The sequence below is a fragment of the Salvia splendens genome, chromosome 2, assembly GCF_004379255.2.
Source record: "Salvia splendens isolate huo1 chromosome 2, SspV2, whole genome shotgun sequence".
In the NCBI taxonomy this organism is placed as follows: Eukaryota; Viridiplantae; Streptophyta; class Magnoliopsida; order Lamiales; family Lamiaceae; genus Salvia; species Salvia splendens.
This window is the reverse complement of record NC_056033.1, coordinates 36,350,838-36,371,913: the sequence shown is the minus strand read 5'-3', so window position 1 is coordinate 36,371,913 and position 21,076 is coordinate 36,350,838. Positions and strand designations below refer to the sequence as shown.

Genomic DNA, 21,076 nt, shown 5'->3' with positions numbered 1-21,076 from the left:
ATCAGCTGAGGGTTCGGCGAGAAGATGTACCCAAGACAGCTTTTCGAACAAGATATGGTCATTATGAGTTCGTTGTAATGCCTTTTGGACTGACGAACGCCCCGGCAGTGTTCATGGACCTTATGAACCGCGTGTTCCATCCATTTTTGGATCGGTTTGTCCTGGTTTTCATCGATGACGTGCTTGTTTACTCAAAGAACGAGGAGGAGCACAAAGAGCACTTGAGAACCGTCCTAGCAACTCTAAGGGACGAGAAACTATATGCCAAGTTCAGTAAATGCGAGTTTTGGCTCAAGGAAGTAAATTTTCTTGGACATGTAGTAACTTCAGATGGAATTCGTGTAGATCCGGCCAAGGTAGAAGCGGTGCAAGAGTGGAAGTCACCTTCTACACAAAACGAAATCCGAAGCTTTTTAGGACTGGCGGGCTATTATCGAAGATTCATCGAGGGATTCTCGAAGATAGCAAGGCCAATGACGCAACAACTGAAAAAGGGAGTCAAGATGATTTGGACGCCAGAATGTGAGGCGAGCTTTCAGTTGTTGAAGGAGAAATTGACCACCGCACCAATCCTAGCTGTGCCGGAGCCAGAGACTGACTATGCGGTATATACGGATGCGTCGAAGGTGGGACTGGGATGTGTGCTTATGCAGAAGGGGAAAGTGATTGCATATGCATCGAGACAATTGAAGCCCCATGAACTGAATTATCCGACGCATGACTTGGAACTGGCAGCTGTGGTGCATGCTTTGAAGATCTGGAGACACCATCTCTATGGAGTCCGTTGTGAGATATACACGGACCATAAGAGTCTAAAGTACTTCTTTGAGCAAAAGGAGCTGAATATGCGCCAACGTAGGTGGCTCGAGTTGGTGAAGGACTACGATTGTGGTATAAATTACCATCCGGGAAAAGCAAACGTAGTGGCCGATGCTCTTAGTAGGAAGTCTCAATCTCAGCTGGCCACCTTTCTTACTATCGAGGAGAGTTTAATCCAAGAGTTCAGTAAGATGCGGTTGGAAGTAGTGAGAATGCCCGAGACTGTGGAAGGAATAGTAGCCACGTTGGTGATGGAACCCGACTTAAGAGCCAGAATTGTAGAAGCTCAACGGCGAGATACGTTACTAGAGAAGATTCGCTCAGAAGTGAGGACGGGTGAACTCGGAAATTTTCGTGAGGCAGCGGATAATGGTCTCACATACAAGGGAAGGTTGTGTGTGCCTAAGGATGAAGGCCTGAGGATGGAAATCATGAGAGAAGCACATGAAACCCCATACGCTGCTCATCCAGGGAGCACCAAAATGTATCAAGACTTGAAAAGACAGTTTTGGTGGAACGGTATGAAAAAGCATGTTGCGGCATTTGGGGAGAGATGCCTGGCATGTCAACAAGTAAAGGCGCTACACCAACGGCCCTATGGGAAATTGCAACCCCTCGAGATTCCGGAATGGAAGTGGGAACATATTGCAATGGACTTTGTGGTAGGACTGCCAAAATCCCAGCGAGGGAACACGGTGATTTGGGTGATTATAGATCGCCTCACCAAATCTGCCCATTTTGTGCCTGTTCGTGCCACTTATGGATCCGATCAGTTGGCTAAGGTATATGTACGGGAAATTATACGCTTGCATGGAGTTCCAGCGACAATCACATCTGATCGTGATGCTAAATTCACTTCTAGATTTTGGACAAGCCTGCAACGCGAGTTGGGGACTAAGTTGAATTTCAGTACAGCTTTCCACCCGCAAACCGACGGGCAGTCGGAGAGAACGATACAAGCATTGGAGGACATGCTACGAGCCGTGGTGCTAGATCGAGGCGTAGGTTGGGAAGAAGTGTTGCCCTTGGTAGAGTTCGCTTACAATAATAGTTACCAGGCGACTATCAAGATGGCCCCATATGAGGCCTTGTATGGAAAGAAGTGTAGATCGCCACTTTATTGGGATGAAGTGGGTGAGAGAAGAATTCTCGGACCAGACTCTGTAGAAGAGATGATAGAGATTGTCCGACAAATCCGTGGGAGGATCAAGGAGGCACAAGATCGACAGAAATCTTATGCGGATGTTCGAAGGACCGAGTTACAGTTCGAGGTCGGGGAAAAGGTCTTTCTGAAAGTTTCCCCTTCTAAGGGAATAACTCGTTTTGGAGTGAAGGGAAAGCTGAGACCCCGATTTATTGGTCCATACGAGATTTTGGATAGAGTCGGCGTGGTAGCATACAGGTTGGCTCTACCACCAAGCTTTGGAAATGTGCACAACGTCTTCCATGTGTCACAATTGAGGAAGTACGTGTTTGACCCCACACACATCGTTCACCAAGAAGAGATGATGGTCCTAAATCCCGATCTAAGCTATGAGGAGAAGCCCGAGGCTATTTTGGATCGAAGGGTGCAAGAATTGAGGAATAAGACAATTGTTTCGGTGAAGGTACGGTGGAGGAATCATGGAGTCGAGGAAGCAACATGGGAATTAGAAGATAAGATGAGAGAGAAGTTTCCGGAGCTGTTTGAATGATTTTGGACGAAATTTCGGGACGAAATTTTTTTTAAGGTGGGAGGAATGTAATGTCCGTTTTTTTTTTTTTAATTAAAGGGTGTTTGCTTTTTGTGAATATCTTGTTTAAGATATGGTGTGGTATGTTTTATTTGTTTTACATTATTTATGGGTGTGAATTTTTAGTTTATGGTTTTTGAAAAGCAAATTAATATCCTAATTAATAAATTAAATATCTCTCTCTCTCTCTCTCTCTCTCTCGGTTTCTCTCCCCCTCCCCACTACTTTCTCAACCTCCCCACTCCCTCTTAACCGATACATCATCCCCTTTCCAATCTCTCCCCACATCGGTTTTTCTCTTTTCTCTCTTGCAATTGCTCTCAACACCGGTAAGCTCCCTCTCTCCTTCTCCCTCTCGGTTCTCATCTTTTTCATTCACTCCCTCTCATCATCGTCTTGGATTCCTCAAGGTGATACCCCCTTCGTCGTGAATCGGAGTCGTAAGAGGAAGTAAAGCTTTTTCACCACGTTGAACTATCCGGGAAAGGTAATACAAGGCCTCAACTCTCGTTTAATTCGAAAAAACATGCATGTAGGACGTTTTGGGAAGGTTTAGATGCTGAATAGGTTTTGTGATTATGTGTTGTTGTCGAGCATGTTTTGTTGGTAACTGACAGTGGGTTCCGACCCCGTTTTGACTGAGCAAACGATCTCCTTTTGGTACGAAATTTTAACCGTATAAACTTGGATGTGTCTTCGGTGTGGTGTGTAAATTTCAGCTTCTTTGGATGTCGTATGATTTTACTATGATTTTTGCAAGTAAACTGCGCAGTTCTGCGTGTGGTGTGTTCTGGGTGTTGTTTGTGTGTGCTTTGGGTGTGTTTCTGAGTGTTGTGCTTTTGTGATGTATGTGGGTGTGTTTGGCCAAGAGATGGCTCGGAGGAATCAGTGTTTGGTTCGAGAGTTTTCGTGTGTGTTGGCCGAGAGTTGTAGGGTTCGGCCTAGGGCAGTGTTGTGGAGAGTTTTGAAGGGATGACCCAGGTGTTTGGGTGTGTTTTGGGACGTAGGAGGTGTGGTGTGAATGTCGTATAGGGTTTGAGAATCGGAGGTTGGAGGAAAGTGAGTGTACACTGGACTGTGCCGAGACAGGTGCCGAGCTGTGCCGAGACAGGTGCCGAGCTGTGCCGAGACAGGTGCCGAGCCGGACGGCCGAGATGGTCGGCCGAGGTGCCGAGCAGACGGCCGAGACGGTCGGTCGAGGTGCCGAGCCGGACGGTCGAGATGGTTGGCCGAGGTGCCGAACAGGCGGCCGAGACGGTCGGCCGAGGTGCCGAGCCGGACGGCCGAGATGGTCGGCCGAGGTGCCGAGCAGACGGCCGAGACGGTCGGTCGAGGTGCCGAGCCGGACGGCCGAGATGGTTGGCCGAGGTGCCGAACAGGCGGCCGAGACGGTCGGCCGAGGTGCCGAGCCGGACGGCCGAGATGGTCGGCCGAGGTGCCGAGCCGGACGGCCGAGACGGTCGGCCGAGGTGCCGAGCAGGCGGCCGAGACAGCCGGCCGAGGTACCGAGCCAGGGCGAGACGCCGAGCCTTTTTCCCGAACCTGTTCCGAGCCAGGTGAGCCGTTTGTGCAGTGTGGGTGTGCCAGGAGTTTGAGTGCTGTGTGTGCGTGACGTGTGCGCGTTTTGGGTACGTCGTTTGCGTGTCGGGTGCGTGCGGGGTGTGTTTTCGGGCGTGTCTTTGTGTGTTTGGCTTATGAGATGTCGTTAAGTGTGTGTTCGTGTAACGTGCTAGATGTTGAAGTCGTCCACGTAGGAATCATGCATTGTCGTTTAAACATCGTCTACCCTGACTCTAATCATGATTTATTTATCTTTCAAAAGGGTGATCTTTTTCGAGGAAAGTGTGGTTGAAGGGAACTGTTTTAAAAGCTAAGCAATCGAGGTGGGCTTTTCTACCCTACTTTTATGTGGGTTATCTTTAAATACGGACTTTGTTCCGGAAATGTTTATGGAGGTGAACTGTTTGTCTTGCCAATTGTTTTGTTTTGAAACCTATCTGAAGTGGTTTACCACATATGTTTAATCGAATTCGGGTCTGTTGGGCTGCGAACCCTCAGGCTAGTGTACACGAGACCGGGAGCCATCTGAGAGCAAGTTGGCCGGTCTAGTTAACCTGGGGTGTGGCCACGCCCCTTGTCATGGTTGGATCAGATAGTGTATGATAGTGGGAATAAGGGTGGCAATATCTGAAAATGACTGCGCAGTCGAATTTATGAAATATATTTTGTGTACTTGGGTTACTTTCTTACACTTAAAACCCCAAGGTTACACTGATGTGGCATGACAAACTATGATTTTGGCGTGTGTCCACTGAGTGCAATAAGTACTCAGCCCTGCATGTTGTTTTCTTAATGTGCAGGTTGAGCGGCGATGGGAATGACGGATGTTGAGCAGTGAAAGCCAAATGAGTGTTTTACTTGGTCTTTGGATGGTGTCGTGTCGTCATACCCGGCATCATCTGTCTTTTGGTCTTTTCCGCTGCTTTGTAATCCGATACATTGTTTTTATTTAACTCTGTTTACATTAACTTTAGAAATGTCTTCTTAGTACAATGTTTGAAGTGAACTTCTTTTTAATAAATGCTTTTGGGTCAAATATTCCTGTTCTCCCCTTTCTTCCCCGCTTCTTTATTCCTCCCCTAGTCGCGGTCCACCGTACTTCCTATCCTTAGGAAATGCGGGCGTGACACGTACATCCATAGGCAATTTACAGAAAAAAAAATCATCCTCGTCCCAAAATCCACACATAGAAAGTAGAGAAATTTGTGTACATGAGACATTATATATTCGTATATATCTCTCTACCGATCAGGAGGAAATCGACGTTCACCAGAACACCACAGCCAGTAATGCATTCCAGTTGGAAGATAACCACATACAAATAGTATCACGAAATATAACCTGTGGGAAAACAGGATGCATCAGACAACTAGTAACCATATAATGCCAACAACACCACCTCACGAAGAACACGACAAACAGCAGGCATTTGTTGTGTTATTTATTTTCTTAAACGAGCAAAGAGTCCACGTTGCACATTTACATGGATAATCATAAGAAACTGCACAAGAAAGGTTAACCTTTCCATTGAACAGTTGCAAGGAGTTCCTTCATTTTAAAGGATGATGTCATAATCCGACAATTTCAAACAAGCTTACCTCTATATCAAGTCTGTACAGTTGAGTATCAAAGGCTGCCACTGATTTCCTGATCTTGTATTGAAGCTCAAATCATGAAATTTAGATAATCTCCGATTCAAGAATCTGAATGCTATATACTACCTGCAATGTTCAGTCGGAGAAAAATAAAGATAATCATTGAAAAATATAGGATCAACCCTACATTTCCAGCTAATAGGGAAATTACAAAAGCTGACCTCATCAGAAGAATATCTGGTTATTCACATCCACGGCCTAAAACATGAAAAAGGAACCAATTGTTGTTTTTCGAAGCACCTTTGAGCTTCGATCAAGCCCATGAGAAGCCACCTTAAATAGCAGAATCATGTTACACGATTAATAACAAAAACAATAAAGACTTCATTTAAAGAAAACACAACACTCTCATTGACGAAAGAGGGTGACTCTCAGCACATCAATGGTTCTTAGCTATCTTCTGGACAAAGACTAGAAAATTTCAGTCCACAAGTTTTGCCTTCACAAAATAATTTACTAGATGAACGGTATATTGAATTTGTGGGTTAATCCTTCCGAGCTAAATCTGGAGGTTACAGAAAATTACAAGTCGTATAGAAACATCAAGTCACCACCCAAAATAACAAAGCTCAACATCTCATACTTCTCAATAATTATAATACTGACATGAGATACCAACGAGTCAAAGAACAAATTGCCAGTATACCATATGTGTTAAGGCTGCGTATCTTTCTTGGCTGAGAAACAGTGGCTTCCCCCGATGCATTTCAACATCCTGCAAGACAGATGAAATTAACAGATCCATATTGGCTATAAGAAGCATAACCACCCTCGCACAGCATTTTGGCAAAAAATATGTTGCCAGGTGAAAGTGGTTACCATGTTCTTAGCTGGCATGATAATTACATAAAACAAATAAATTTAAACCAAGTGTTTATTCAAATCATTAACTAAATCATGAATAAGAACCATAGCTTCCCTTCAGCTTAGTTCAGTAGTATCAATCAAATCAAAGTAATGCAGTATCACTCAAATGGATATTCAATGATAGTCCATCATTCGGTACAGGAACCATTAGAGCACAAGCACATAGGACAAATGGAGCCAGAATGTTGAACTTATGGGCATAGCGAGTGCCATCAACCCAAATCGGAGGCCCACACTTCAATATATTTACCTCTTCACCAAATGCATCCAAGTAAGGAGAAGGCCAAGGCGCCTGGCGTGCAGATCTCTGAAGCAATATTGTGGTCCTCTGAAATAAATATTTCAAACATTAGTACCCTGAGGATACTAAAGTACAACCAAATAAGAGATTAAAAGGCATATTAGCAGCATGTGATAACAAATTAAAAAATAGTACATACTCTAATTAAAAGGAAGACTCCGATGCCTGCACCGCAATCCAACGCATGTGTCTTACAAGTGCTTGATCTTTGAAAAATAAACACAAACATGAAAAAAATGGTCAAAACCAAATAAAGATGCACATCAATGAATAAAACCTCTCTCTCCCCATGCACATGCACCCAAAAAGACAAAAATAAGGTATAACGTACACAATGCAATTGCAAAACTTTAATAAGTACCTGCAGCAAGTTTTCCAGTTTGGAGAGCATAATGTACCACAAAGCAAGCACAGTGCAGGCTCCTCCATCAATACTCCACATGCAGGGCAACACTTCTTAAAATACCTGTTTCAAGCAGTCAGCCCAGGTGAACTTACCAAAAAAACTGGGGAAGCAAATGCAACAAATAAAGAATAATAAGTTACAGCTCGACCTTTGCAACAGATCATGGTACACATGAGGCAAAAGCATCAGATTAAATGGGACTGCTGGAGTACATCTCAAAGCCTGAGAAGATTTATGAGCTTCAAACACTTCGCAGAAATGGCCCACCCATCTGGAAACTGTTGATCTTGATACTTCATCATTGATGATGATGTCCAAGGTGGGAATATCGAACATCTTCTCCAGTTCCCCAACCTCCAGAAGCTCTTCCGTCATATTAGTTACATACTCCATGTCATCAAGTGTACATGGAGATCTATCCCAGGCATGGGCCTCATCACCAAATGGCATCATGTTAGAAGTGTTTATTAATTTCCAAAGCAGGGCACATCTTCGCAAGTAAGGAAATGTCAAAATGCGAATCGAATCATAGATATTATGTGAAGAATTAGCACGGTTGGACATGAAAAACTTCATAGCTTCTTGATGCTTCCCAATCAGTCGGTGTATGTCAGAAATTAAATTATAAGAGACCTCCACTTCAATTTGGATGCTTTTCTGTGTGCTATAGCATGCAAGTATAGCCTATCACATGAGGTGGTCAAAAGTCATGCACTGCAGCAAGTATATGCCTATTAAATCAAAAGAAAAATCTTGATACCTGGGCGGTGGAAACAACATAGAAAACATGTACAAGGGACAAATAAGATTCCTTGCAAGATAACATTGGCCATGGAAGACAGAATAGTGTCCACATAAATGATGAAAAGGCATCATGAGCAATAATAGGTTCATGTGCTTGTCTCCATAGTTGCATATCTGGATACTCTGCTTCCAATTCAGCATTTTCCAAGATATAAAGCATATTACCTGCATGTCATATGGGATAATAAGATACTACAAGCAGCCCAAATTAACACCAAATTACTTACAAGTGCACAGACACGAAAGACCAGCTATCCAATCATGCATACCACACACACACATAGCTTCACCACATATTGGGTTTGGGTCCAGAAAATCTTCATCTGGTTATGATAATCTATATATTATAATATGGAGTTCATACACATACAATCACTAAAGAAAGATGAAAGCACCGCTTAGCTTTGGAATATATGTCCATCAACCGCAAGTAATTAGAAGCATCTATAAGGGAGAAGAAGTAGATGCACCTGGGAAATCCTACCAAATCATTTTCATATTGGTAATTATTCAAGTAACAGAGATATAAGTTGCTTCTTTCTATCAAAATTACATCACCCGATAAGTGCTACTCCCCAAAATTTATCATTTGCTTCGCGACAATTGAGTAAATGTGTTTAATATGTAGCGGATATAAGAATCCTCTAAATTACACAACAATCCAGTGAGTAGATATATTGGTCAAAACTGCACTTAGAACATCAATAAAAATGTCTTCCCATCTTGGTATCTGAAGAAAATAAAGCAATCAACAGACAGACTCATACCTCCATGCTGGGCGGGAAAACTGGACAATCCATTTGGATTAGCATGAGGCATTAGAGACTTAGCAAACAGCCGGATGCCTTGAAATCTTAGTAAGACAGCCTGAGGATTTGTTGTCTTTGTGCTTTGAGTTATATCTAACAGCAAGGATAAAATAAAACCACTGGAAGAGTGGAGCTCCTTGTATAAAGAACCAATGCTGTAATTTGGACTCAACGAATTCTTTCTAGATCGAGCTGCAATTTCAGCTGAGATAAGGGAGTACTTCAGCGTGTCCCATATAATCAATGGATGACTTATCCTACCAGTCTCTAAAATCTTAGTTTGTTTAGGATAATACATTTCACATAACAAACGAATGATATGTTCAAGATTTGGCTTTATCGTTAACTTTCGTATTGGTACAACTTTTAGACTCTCCTGATCTCCAGCAATATTAGCAGCTGTTTGTAAGAGTGATAAAGCATCTTGGAGGCGAAGAGAATGGCCGGCGGCGGAGAAATTTAAATGGCTACTCACACCTGTAAAATTAATGGTTGAACCAGCAGGAGGCTGAGGTACCCTTGTTTTATCTCCAGGCAAAACTGGCAGTACAGAATTAGCAAGTCCCCGACACACTGGACAAAGGAACTCACCCTGCCAAAACATGAGAACATCACCAAAGCCATCTTATTGTCAACAACAAAAGTTCAGAAAATAGAAAAACTCTACCTGTTCTGGATCCACAATATGGCCCCCTTCAAATACAATTCTTCTATTGAATCTGTAAAACATGGACAAGAAATTAAACACTCCTATTAAAGGCAAGTATATATGCCAATAGAGGTACCAAATGAAAGATCAATCATTAAGACTTATGAGGAATACTTAAGCAGAGATAAGCTTAAACACACTGGGAAGAAGAGTGACTGCTTTTCTAAAACAACATTTCTGGTGAGAAGTGGAATCCAAGATGACCATCCCAATGCATATAAATATCACAGGAATCTGAGACCAGCAAGGGTGCACATTAATTATGATTATTATTATTACATCATACTTTCATTCTTCTCATTTGATAAAGAATTGGTACAAGAAAAACTTCAATCGAGAAGGAAATGAATGAGCTATCTTTTGACGAGTCACAAGAGGAGCGAATCAGAAAAGGTTAATGATTGTTAGGATAATATCCCAAGGAATGTATCTGGGAGGGGGGGGGGGATCTTAAGGGACTAGTAGATCTAGAAAATAAGAAATTGGAATACCAAGCAACCAGATAGAATAAATAAGAATGCAACCGTCATACAATGAATTACAGGATTGAAGAAGGGGACCTGATTGAACAGCTGGAAAAACTTTTCAGAGAAAAACAAATTCGAAGGGCCAAAAAAAATGGAAGCAGGTTTTTGCTGTTACCAAACATTTACAAAGTGGCACTTTCTAAGAAGCTATTCAAGACCTAGGACGAAGTTGAAGAGCCAGGCTATTGGTGTTCAAGCAGCAATTCACTATCAGAATGAGAGCATGAAACAAGATTAGAGATCTATTACATTGCAATATAATATTAACCTTCAACTACCACCAGGAGGCATTATGAAAATGTAATAAACCAACTCTGCTAAGCAGGCAAATATTTTTGGCACCCCAGTGAAGGAGATTAGAACATTTGCATGAGAGAGATGCTCATCAACCTCAAGTTATGTACAAGAATTAAAGAATTTTCTATATCTTCATGGACTGTAAGTGTTAAAGGTTCCCATGATGTGAAAAGTTGCAAATCACATCCAAATTAAATGTCAGAGAAAGACATGAATACCAGGTGTAATTCAATAGCAAATCAAGATTCTAATCATACCAAGTTAAGCTCATGCAACAGAGACAAAAACTACAATTGTTCATAATGCCGGGTTTTTCTCCGTATAAATCTTAACAAAAGAATTAGTCATTGAAAATCATTTGTATTGTTGTATCAGGCACTTCCTATCACATACAAGTGATTCAGAAGATGATAAAGAGGTGATTTACTAGTACCACCGTGAAATTTGCACTTCCATATACATAAAACACTTAAACGATGATTCAATCTTTGTCCCAATTGATTGGGTGAAAAAATTTGAGCAAATAACAGGCTTTTAACATGCCTAATTCACCAATTACTTCAAGTAAATACTCTCAGCGATCTGTCAATGACTCAATAATAAAGGAAAAAAGTGTGTTTCATCACTGCTGAAAAGAGGGGAAGAAGTGGGGATCATAAAGGTCTACCTCTCCCTTAGTGATGATAAATAGCGATCCAGACATACTTTATGCACAGCATGTCCACATGAAGAAACATAAATTCCATCAGCATCAATCGGACCAAAATTATCATATCTGGGATCCAGTACACCAGATTTCAGTTTCATCCAATCGCTGCAAGAGCCGTTCTGTGAAGCCAAAGGGTTATCCCGTGGCTCTTTCGACAAACCAGCCATGTATTTACCAAGCAGAAGAGATTCAGCACAGCCGCTTCTTTTGGTGCTGCTTCCAGTGGTTGAACAATTTTCAGCCTCTTTGCAAGAATCCGAACAACTGGACTGGAACCTCCTTATTGACAGATACATATCCTGTTCCAATGTCTCAAAAGATGATGTTTTATTATCCCTTGTGTCCTTCAAAACAGATGGTAGTTGAATATTCTTAATGGTAGGGAATCGTGCTTTGACATACTCCGTAAAAGCATTCACTTCATGCGGTTGCCCGATAGAAGCAAAATCATTTAGAGCACTCTGAATCATATTTTCAAACTGTGACAACGTGACGTCTGAGTTATCAGGGACACTGCTTTGTGATAAAACATTGCTCGGGGTCTTATCATCCAAGACAAGCTCTTTACCAGACCGGCTAACTCGATCCCATAAAGGGGGGCCATGTTCAACCAAACTCAATAGCCTGGATTTCTTCATTCCAAAGTAATATAGAATCAGAATGACATCATGCTAGATTTATTTAATGCTTAGCAGCTTAAGGTTAGATGGTTTGCACTGGAACCATAAGAATAAATTAGAATCTCCATGACAAAAATAACATCAGACACATTCACTTACTTGGAGAAGAACCAAGTATGATACTGGATTCATAGACTTAGGATCGTGGCACAGGGAGCAGGTTACTTGAGCGGACTCCTGGGAGTCATTACTAACTTCAGAATCACATACTTCTTGCTCGGGGTTGGCGTCTTCCATCTCATCATCGTTGCTGGAATTAAAGCTCTCCAGAAACTTGGATTGCTGGGCTCTCATCTTTTCCTGTACCAGTTTTAGATATGATGAGCATCAGAAAGTGCATATTCTCCTACTTCACATAAAAGTATTAAAAGCAAATACAAAGACCGATGATTGTAATAAAAAATCATTGGAGGACTTTTGTAACTAGAAACAATGTCATTCTGAAAAACTCCATCTCAACTTTATTTAAGTTACAACCAACCAAACAAGAAGCACCAACAAAAAAGCCATCAGATATTAGAGACAGTAACCGCAAAGATGAAAGAGACACACAAGTTGAGCAAATAATCTTTAAACATAAATATCCAAAGTGCACTTATGCATCAACTGAGATAACAAAGCATGGCTGGGTGTTTTCATATACCAAAAGACTCCATAAAGGTGCACAGCAGAACTTTCCATATTACGCAATAAGCATAGTAGATCATTCCTCTAAAGTACTAGTCAATCAGTCCTCTGAACTAGTATTAAATTAGCTGCCTCAAGTAATACATAAAAACATAAATAAATTGTCTTACCAATATAGCAGCTTGTCTCTCACGAGACTTTGCTTTGCGCTTTTCACTATCATCTGATAAATCCATGTCTCTAGCATTATCATTCGAAATAGATTTTGAAAATTTATTAGCTAATTGTGGTGCAAGCTTCTGCAATTTGGTCATACATGCTGGTTCAAGTGCCACAAAGGCCTTGATTAAACCCATAACTACAGATGACAGATTAAAATCCCCAGCTTCCATGAAGTTTTGTGCATTTTCTTTCTCATGCATCCGCATCAAAATGACAAGGAGTGACAGCAAGCTCTGATCACCATATTTGCTAGTAGGTATTTCTTCACTGGCAAATGCCAAAACTGGAATGATATCGCCCACATAACAAAATGGGTCACCCAATTCTTTCTGCAATTGACAGACATCCAGTGCAAGGGCCAACAAATGCAATGCAGTTAATAGGACACCATCCAGAGCACGCGGGGTAGCAAGCTTGTCAGAGAAAACACCATAAAACAGAACTGCACGAACAATTTGGAGAAGTGTCTTACAGGTAGCTATTTTAGCTATGCCCCTAAGAGGAGGATAAATTTTTGTCCATCTAGGAAGTTGAGCGGACAACGCTGAAACATTACAAAACGACAAGTATCTCTCTTCTGCTGCTTGCTGATCTCTCAAGTTCCAGCGAGGATGATATAAATCAAGGTCCTTCCAGTACGACGATCTTAGTTTATACATGCCCTGAAATTACTAAAAGTCAACACAACTGCATTGCACTTTACACCAATGACAGTCGTGATACTTCAATCTCGTACCTGTGTCATGCCAGATGGGTGAGAATATTCAGCAACTCTATCCAACACTTCTTGAAATTCATCGGCTTTTGAAAGATCTCGAGGAAGAGACTTCACAAGCTGACTACGAGTAGAATCTCCAATAGCAAGCTTGTATACCAACTCTCTTTGCAAGCACTCTGCAGTTGTTAGCCCACAAAATCTTCGCTCTTTCACAATATGTATCAGAAGAGTGAGCATTTCAGCAACTAGGATCGGTTCATGCCTGAAAATTAAATTGCAAATATAATGGATAGAAACCCATGATGAGGACCTCGGATAGAAAATAATGGAATATACAAGCATGAATTATCTAGAACTGTGCGAGCCTACAAGGGGGCAGGGATAGCAAACAATGGAATGTACAAGCATGAAATTATCAGAAACTGGGTAAACCACTGAGCTAGAGTTAATCAATATTATCTGGAAACACCACTGCTTAAATACATTTTTCATTTTCCAAATAATGTTAAGGCAGATGCAACTACTTATTAATATATACTTTTATAATGTCGTAACCAGATCACTATGAAGAAGGCAATACAGGAATGTTTGTGTGAAATAGGGTATCTCCCAATAGTTTTGGACATCAACGCCTAGTAAGTTGTGTATGTAGACATGAGCTATTCGCTAATTGAATAATTCAAGCTTTATACTTGCACATAAAATATGTATTCAGAGTTCAGACCATTCTTAAACAGATCATTTCATGCAACAGCGTCCACTTATCAAGTACGAAAAAAAATCATAGGCTCGTAATAGATTTGCTTTGTAGCATAAATTGTTCTTCGCAGTGCTCTACCACATCTTATGCAGGCATAATCCCCAAATATGTGCCTAGGAATATTAAGTAAAACTAAGATAAGGTGAGAAGCAAGTTTCTTTGTCTTGTACAAAACAATAGTAAAAGAAACATTAGATGCAGCACTTATACAAACTTCTTCAGGGTTAATAGAAGATGATAGGAGATTGTTCTTAATCAAAAATTGTACAAAAGAACAAGTTCAAGAAGAAGCTACATACTCACTAGACTGATCAGTATTAAGAGTGATATAGTTTGATAGCCCAAAACGTTCAAGGATTCTTTGGACAAAAAGATCTGGTGGAGCTAAAGCAGCACAACACTGTAGCAAGAAGAGATCAGGTTCTTGGCCTTGCTCCGACCTACATTAGGAAACCAAAGGGACTAAGCAATTCCCAGATTATGAAAAAGCACAGAGAACTATTAATCAACAATACCACCAGTTGTGGCAATACATACCAGCGGACGGCACGGTACCACTCACTAAATAATAAGGGAGCATCCCCATTACTGCGCCACATTCCAGCATGAACCTGTGCACAGAACACCCTTATTCGCAGGGGATGCTCCATGACGAAGGAAGAAAAGCCACAAGGATGGGACCCATCCAGAATCTGGCAAAGGAAATCACTATGTCTGACAAATGAGTGATCTGCAGAAACAGAATCAGTACTCAGGACGTGCAACGATCCTTCACCGAAACTTTCTTTGAGTGCCCTCCGCAAAAGCATTGAAAGTAGTCGGTGCAGCGGAATGTGTACAGATATTTCCTGTGATCCAACATCATATGCGATGTCAGGCCAATCTGATAAACTCAGAACTCGCAATCCTTCTGGTTCGGAAGAGTTCTCTCCTTCAATGATGTTATCATCAGTACCACAATTCCTTAGTTGTCCCACAGGCAGGCCACAATCAAACCCTACACCAAGATTTCAAGCCACCATGAGATGGTGAAAACATATAGTAGTTGCTAAGAGCCTCATTTAAATTGGTAGAATAACTACCTGATGAAGTGGATGATTCAAATATGTGTCTGCCTCTTCTAATCCTCGAGAGAGTTCTTTTTAAAGCCAAAAAGTTATTGCCAGAGCCATCACTTGTCTTCAGTGACAAGGCACTGAGAGGACCCAATGTGTTGTCGAGTCCCAGCCAACTCTCAAGAGATCTCAAGCACTCATATACTAACCACAAAGCAGATGATGGGACAGGAAAACTATCAGCAGCCTTGACCTCATGGTCAACTGCACCCTTTCCTGTAATACTACTAACAGAGCTTTCTTGAGATAGCCTTCCTACTTTGGCAAGTCTTAGGCTGTCTCGGTCTTCATGATATTGTTTATATATGCTGATAAATGTTTTATTATCATCGTTAACACTGACTGAGAAGGCCCCAGCCACTTGAAGAGAAAGAATGCTAGATATAGAATGACATAAAACGAAAGGCAAATGAACATTCTCGTTTTCATCTTCTACGTGACTGCCTGTCTCTCTCTTTTGTGTGTTCATTCCTTGTACAGAAGCCAAGAGTCTCATCCAAACTCTAACCAGATCTCGTCTGCGTTGGCATAGATAATTGGGTACAACAGAATGGCTCATGACAAATCTAATATCATCAACCACGCGAATAGTAGTCTCATATAGGTGTGCCCATTTATTAACCTGCAAAACAGCTACATTTAAACTTTTCCCAGTCTTAATGAACTCAGAGTATCAGGACAAAGATTCAATAATACTACCATCTGCATACTTTAATTGCAACAGAAACTAGACCACAGATTGAGCCATGCCATTAATTTAGTCATTTCATTAAGCTAGTGTGAAAACATAGGCTGGGTGATCATTAGTATTTCTCCATAATCAAATTAGTTTATAACAGTCTAGGACTTATAATTTTTAAGTTTCACTCAACATCTGTTCACCAAACATTTCAACTTGGTTTCGGTTAGATCATAGAAGGCTTGACCCATGTGTTTCCATCACCATTAAATCGTTTCAGGACAACAAATTATTTAAGCAGAGGTCTAATAAAATATTCATCTTTTCATTGTGACAAGATAATTTTCCAAACTTATAAGGACACAGGATTTTCAATTCCCATACTAAGTACTAGTATAATTTAAACATAGGCATAAAGGTGAGATGCTTCATCTGAACCTGAGGTAAAAAAAACTACAAGTGACGACTCTATCGATACAAGTATGTGGATGGAAGTATTCTTGATGTGCCATTTAAAAATACAACCCTCTGCATACTCTGAAACCTAACAAGGTTATTGATGTGCTATTTATAACAAAACCGTAACTATTTAAGCCCATGCACAAACGGGCTCAACTCCATCTGAAACGAAAGCACAATAAGAAACAATAATACTCCCTCCGTCCCCGATTAATTGTCACTCTTTGACCGGGCACGGATTTTAAGAAATGTAAAGAAAAGTTGGTTGAAAAAGTTAGTGGAATGTGGGACCCACTTTTTTATATTGGTTTTATAATAAAATGTGAGTGAAGTGAGTTAGTGGAATGTGGGACCTACTTACCATTTATGGTAAAAATGAAGTGTGACAATTATTGAGGGACGGACCGAAATGGAAAAGAGTGACAATTAATCGGGGACGGAGGGAGTAGAAAGAACAAGAAAATAACTATTAATTCGCCACTGTACTTATTCCACAGGAATAACCAACCATGGTCGCTATCAGATATCGTATGGGAAAATAAAATGAGTGATAAGATAACAGCATATTTCCCAAGTTACAATGTCGTAAATCACTTCACATACTAAAATAAGGAAGCACATGGAGCAAAGATCATTGCAACAATTTAGAACACAATAACTATCTGCAACATGACCCGTGAGGGAATTCAATCAAAAAAGCCAAGGTGAAGACCATCACCATCTCCAGAAATGCTTCAAATAGCATGCAACCCCTGAAAGTCTACTTATAGCAATCTATTATTTCATACTTCATTGTACATTAGATTTCTTGATTATCACCAGAGATGTAAAGCATCAATCATTTGATACGTATGTTTAGATTATCATCATCCTACATCTCTTTTATTTGCATTTTTTTATAGTTCACATATTTTCAATATGATAAGCAATCACTGTAGCAGACATTGGAAAATGTGCTGAGAAAAAAAAAACTTGCGTAATTCTTAGAACTTTATCCATACAGTTCAGAATAATATAAGCACAAGACAGCATACCAGCAGTCTTCCATCTTCACCAGAGCAATGAGCGAATATACTTCCCAAACATTGCAACAACATACCTAGCAGATTCATTTCCTCTACAAGACGCGGGGTAAGAGTTGGTACAGTCAAAATTTGGACGGAGAATGTCGATAGAAGTGGATACTTTTTGAAAGCAGTGTCAGTGCCCTCATTTATGGCTGCAGTTACAATACATGGGTAATATAGTACAAAAACTTTAGAAAATTCATATTTGAATATTGGTTCCCCTAACATTTTGAGAAGTAGCTCTTGGAGCTTCGCAACCACACTAGCGTTCATGAACCTCTCATACCTCAGCAGAACATCCAATAAACCTGCTGAAGAATATACTCTCTGAGAAATAAAACTTAGCAAACTTTCACTGTGTTTACAGAAATCCAAAAGCATCCCCACCACACTGGAGGTCAGCTCCTCTGCACACTTTTCAGCAGCATGACCAACCACTCTAGGACTCTGTTCAGAGACATTTCTTGCAGAAAGTAATTTTTCTTTCCAGTAAATAAGTAAAGAATCCAGGACAGGCCCCAACGATTCTGCAACATGCTTGGGGAGTGGTTGAATCTGCTCTGCGCCTTTGTGCTTTGAACAAAATCCTTCACGTTTCCATGCAGTAATGTCCCCACAATCACAGCACCCACCACCAGTATATATGACAGAGTAGTCGTGGTCCTTGTGATTTCCATTCTCAAAACAAGGAACACAGATCGCACAAGTAGGGTCGTGCTCACATGTCCGGCAGCGATATGCGATATCATTATTCCCCCAAACAGCCCCACAAACACCTCGCTCATTATCACTCATTTTCTCCAGCTGCTCCAGTGACACTTCAGGTTCATCCTCAAACATCAACCACTGCAACCAAATCTCACTCTCGCGAAATGCATCTTTATCCACCTCCTCCTCTTCAGCTGGCAATATAGCGGAAACCAACTGTCCTATTAACGATCTGTTACTCCTTGCAAATTCAACAATGCCACGAGGTCCTAGGTTCAGTTTGTCCCTAGGAATATCCAGCCGAGAAAGCCTCTGGAATAAAGAACGAAGAATTCATATATAAAATGAGAGATTCACATGGAGCTATACAGATTTCAGACCAACAAGGAGCTTCCCTAAAAATAACTTAACAGTAATTTTTCAAAATAAATATCAGTAACAATTTAGACTGGTAACTAAATCATGCAAAAAAACATCCTAAACACTTAACAATTTATTCCAAATTCAAGCCTAACTTTAGCACAAACAGAAAACACCAAAGTGCATAAATTTTCACAAGTAAAACAATCCCTCAGATGGAAAATTCAATACTATAATTCATCACCAAGAGCTAGGGTTATCCCTAAAAAACTTCACGTTTCGGAACAATTATCGTATTCTAATCATATTCAAGTACAAGATAACTAAAAATTCTCTCCAATATAAAACACCGTATCCTTGATGACACCAATTACAGTTCAGCTGGCGCACAGACTCCAATCACTAAAACGATCTTCACAAAACACCTAGCGCGATGAATTTGTCAACGCCAGGCGAAGTACCAACCTGAATAAGGAGATCAGAGTGCATCACAACGGCGGATTCCGGCGGTGAATCAGTCGCCATTCGAAACAGTTTCCTAACCCGACCGATGCAAGAACAGTTGCTAAATCCGCAGGTATCACTCTCCAGGACTGAAGCTCAGCCTCACTCCAGAAGCCCAAACACATATAAATATGTGCCAGAAAGTGCATCAATTTTGCAATTCGCAGCGAATAATCTAAAAACCCTATGCGAGAATTCGATGATCTTCCAGATTTTGGAGTGTGTTTGTAGAGATGGCTGGGTTTGTACGTGTCGCTGCTTGAGTTGTAAAGGGAAATGACGTTGTAGCGTATAACCTCACTGGAATCGTGTGCGTATTTTACATTTGTAGATAGGGTTATAGTTAGGGATGTCAATTTAGCCCGCAATCCGTGGGCTGACCCGAATAGCCCGCCAAATTTATAGAGTTAGGGCTGAAAATTTTCAGCCCGATAAAATTACAGCCCGATTAGCCCGCACCCGATTAACTCGCAACCCGTTAGGGCCAGACCCGAAAAAATAATACATATTATTTCTGGCCCGGAAACCCGATAAAATTTATATTGTTCTATTTGTTTGACTCTAATTTGACACTTCATTGATTATTTTATAATACATATTACTGAAAAAATAACTTTCCATTTTATATATTAAATATATAAATTATATATTAAGTTTTTATTAATATAATAATAGATAAATGAATTAGAAACTTCAAATTCACTAAAAAAATGTGTTTAAATTTCTAAACATGCTTTAAAATTTCTTGATGTTTATGTTTTATGTTGCATAAATCTCAAATATTAGTATTTGATCATATTAATATTTGAGTTTAAGCATATATCTCAAATTTATCATAATTAAATATTTTACATTTTATAAATATAACTAATTTTCACCATTATTTATTGGATTGATCGCATGTTAATTTTATCGGTAGCAACCCGATTAACCCGATGGGCTAGCCCGAAACCCGAGCTTTTAGGGTTAAGGCTGAACTTTTATAACCCGAAAAAATAACAACTCGATTAGCCCGCACCCGATTGACCTGCAACCCGAATAGGGTTGGCCCGAAACCCGGTGGGCTGGCCCGATTGACATCCCTAGTTATAGTAGTATTTCAGTTTTTATTTTGGTAAAGCATCTTATTTTATTAATTTCATACTAATATGCTTTTACTGATTTTGTATGGAAATAGAAAATATTCCCTTTTTGTTTATTTCTAGGGTTGGAATTGTGGTTGATTTTCAAAAAAAAAATACTCGTATTTTATGTCAAAATGAGGGATTTTGGTAAATATATGTAGTGGAAATTGGCGGTCAAGATTAAATCTCACGTCATGTTAACTCGATGTGTAAAAATATGTCAATCGGGTGTACTGATGACACAAACTCGGTGTGTAAAAATGTCAATTGAGAGTATTAACGGCAACTGAATTTTATTTATTTTCTCTATTTTAAAAAAATCTCAAACTTTGAATTCATATAATTATCTTAGATTAAATTATTATTTCACAGACATATAGTATCAAATTAAAAATAATTATATAAAGATTTTAACGAGATTCTAATTACATGATAATATTTATTGGAATTTTCATATATTTTAATAATTAATATCAACCTAGCTATAAAAAATGTCAATCTAATAAATGTATAATATCGATATAATTGTATTGACATGAAAATGATCAATACAAAAATTTATCTCAATATAAAATTCAGACCAAATCATGACCATGAGATTTGACAATTTAATGATCAATAAATAAACAAAAACATGGTGTGTCATTATAAAGCAATTTTATGTCATATTATAAAATTCGGGTTTGAAGTCATGTTAAAATCATTTTATGTCATCCTTACTATAATGACCTACAAAAAAGCTAACAATGACATAAATATGACATTGGTATGCTTGGTTCTTCATTTTTGTATTAAGAATGAGTTTTGCATAGATCAGAACATTGTATTGACGTATTCATGTCATTCTTTAACTAGGT

The 21,076-nt window shown here is 40.0% G+C and overlaps 1 protein-coding gene across 1 annotated transcript; it reads right to left on the bottom strand.

Moving 5' to 3' along the window:
* Nucleotides 1-5,243: 5,243 nt before the first annotated feature.
* On the bottom strand, nucleotides 5,244-19,385 carry LOC121792449 (E3 ubiquitin-protein ligase PRT6-like). Its single transcript, XM_042190400.1, is given in 20 exon segments — nucleotides 5,244-5,453; nucleotides 5,711-5,833; nucleotides 5,929-6,040; nucleotides 6,414-6,482; nucleotides 6,885-6,962; nucleotides 7,075-7,141; nucleotides 7,297-7,401; nucleotides 7,490-8,025; nucleotides 8,102-8,310; nucleotides 8,913-9,546; nucleotides 9,622-9,673; nucleotides 11,155-11,828; nucleotides 11,976-12,176; nucleotides 12,674-13,387; nucleotides 13,462-13,705; nucleotides 14,503-14,643; nucleotides 14,741-15,210; nucleotides 15,212-15,940; nucleotides 17,491-18,543; nucleotides 19,057-19,385. Coding segments are annotated over 18 exon segments (6,111 nt in total). The 5' UTR covers nucleotides 19,117-19,385; the 3' UTR covers nucleotides 5,244-5,453; nucleotides 5,711-5,833; nucleotides 5,929-5,965.
* Nucleotides 19,386-21,076: the final 1,691 nt, after the last annotated feature.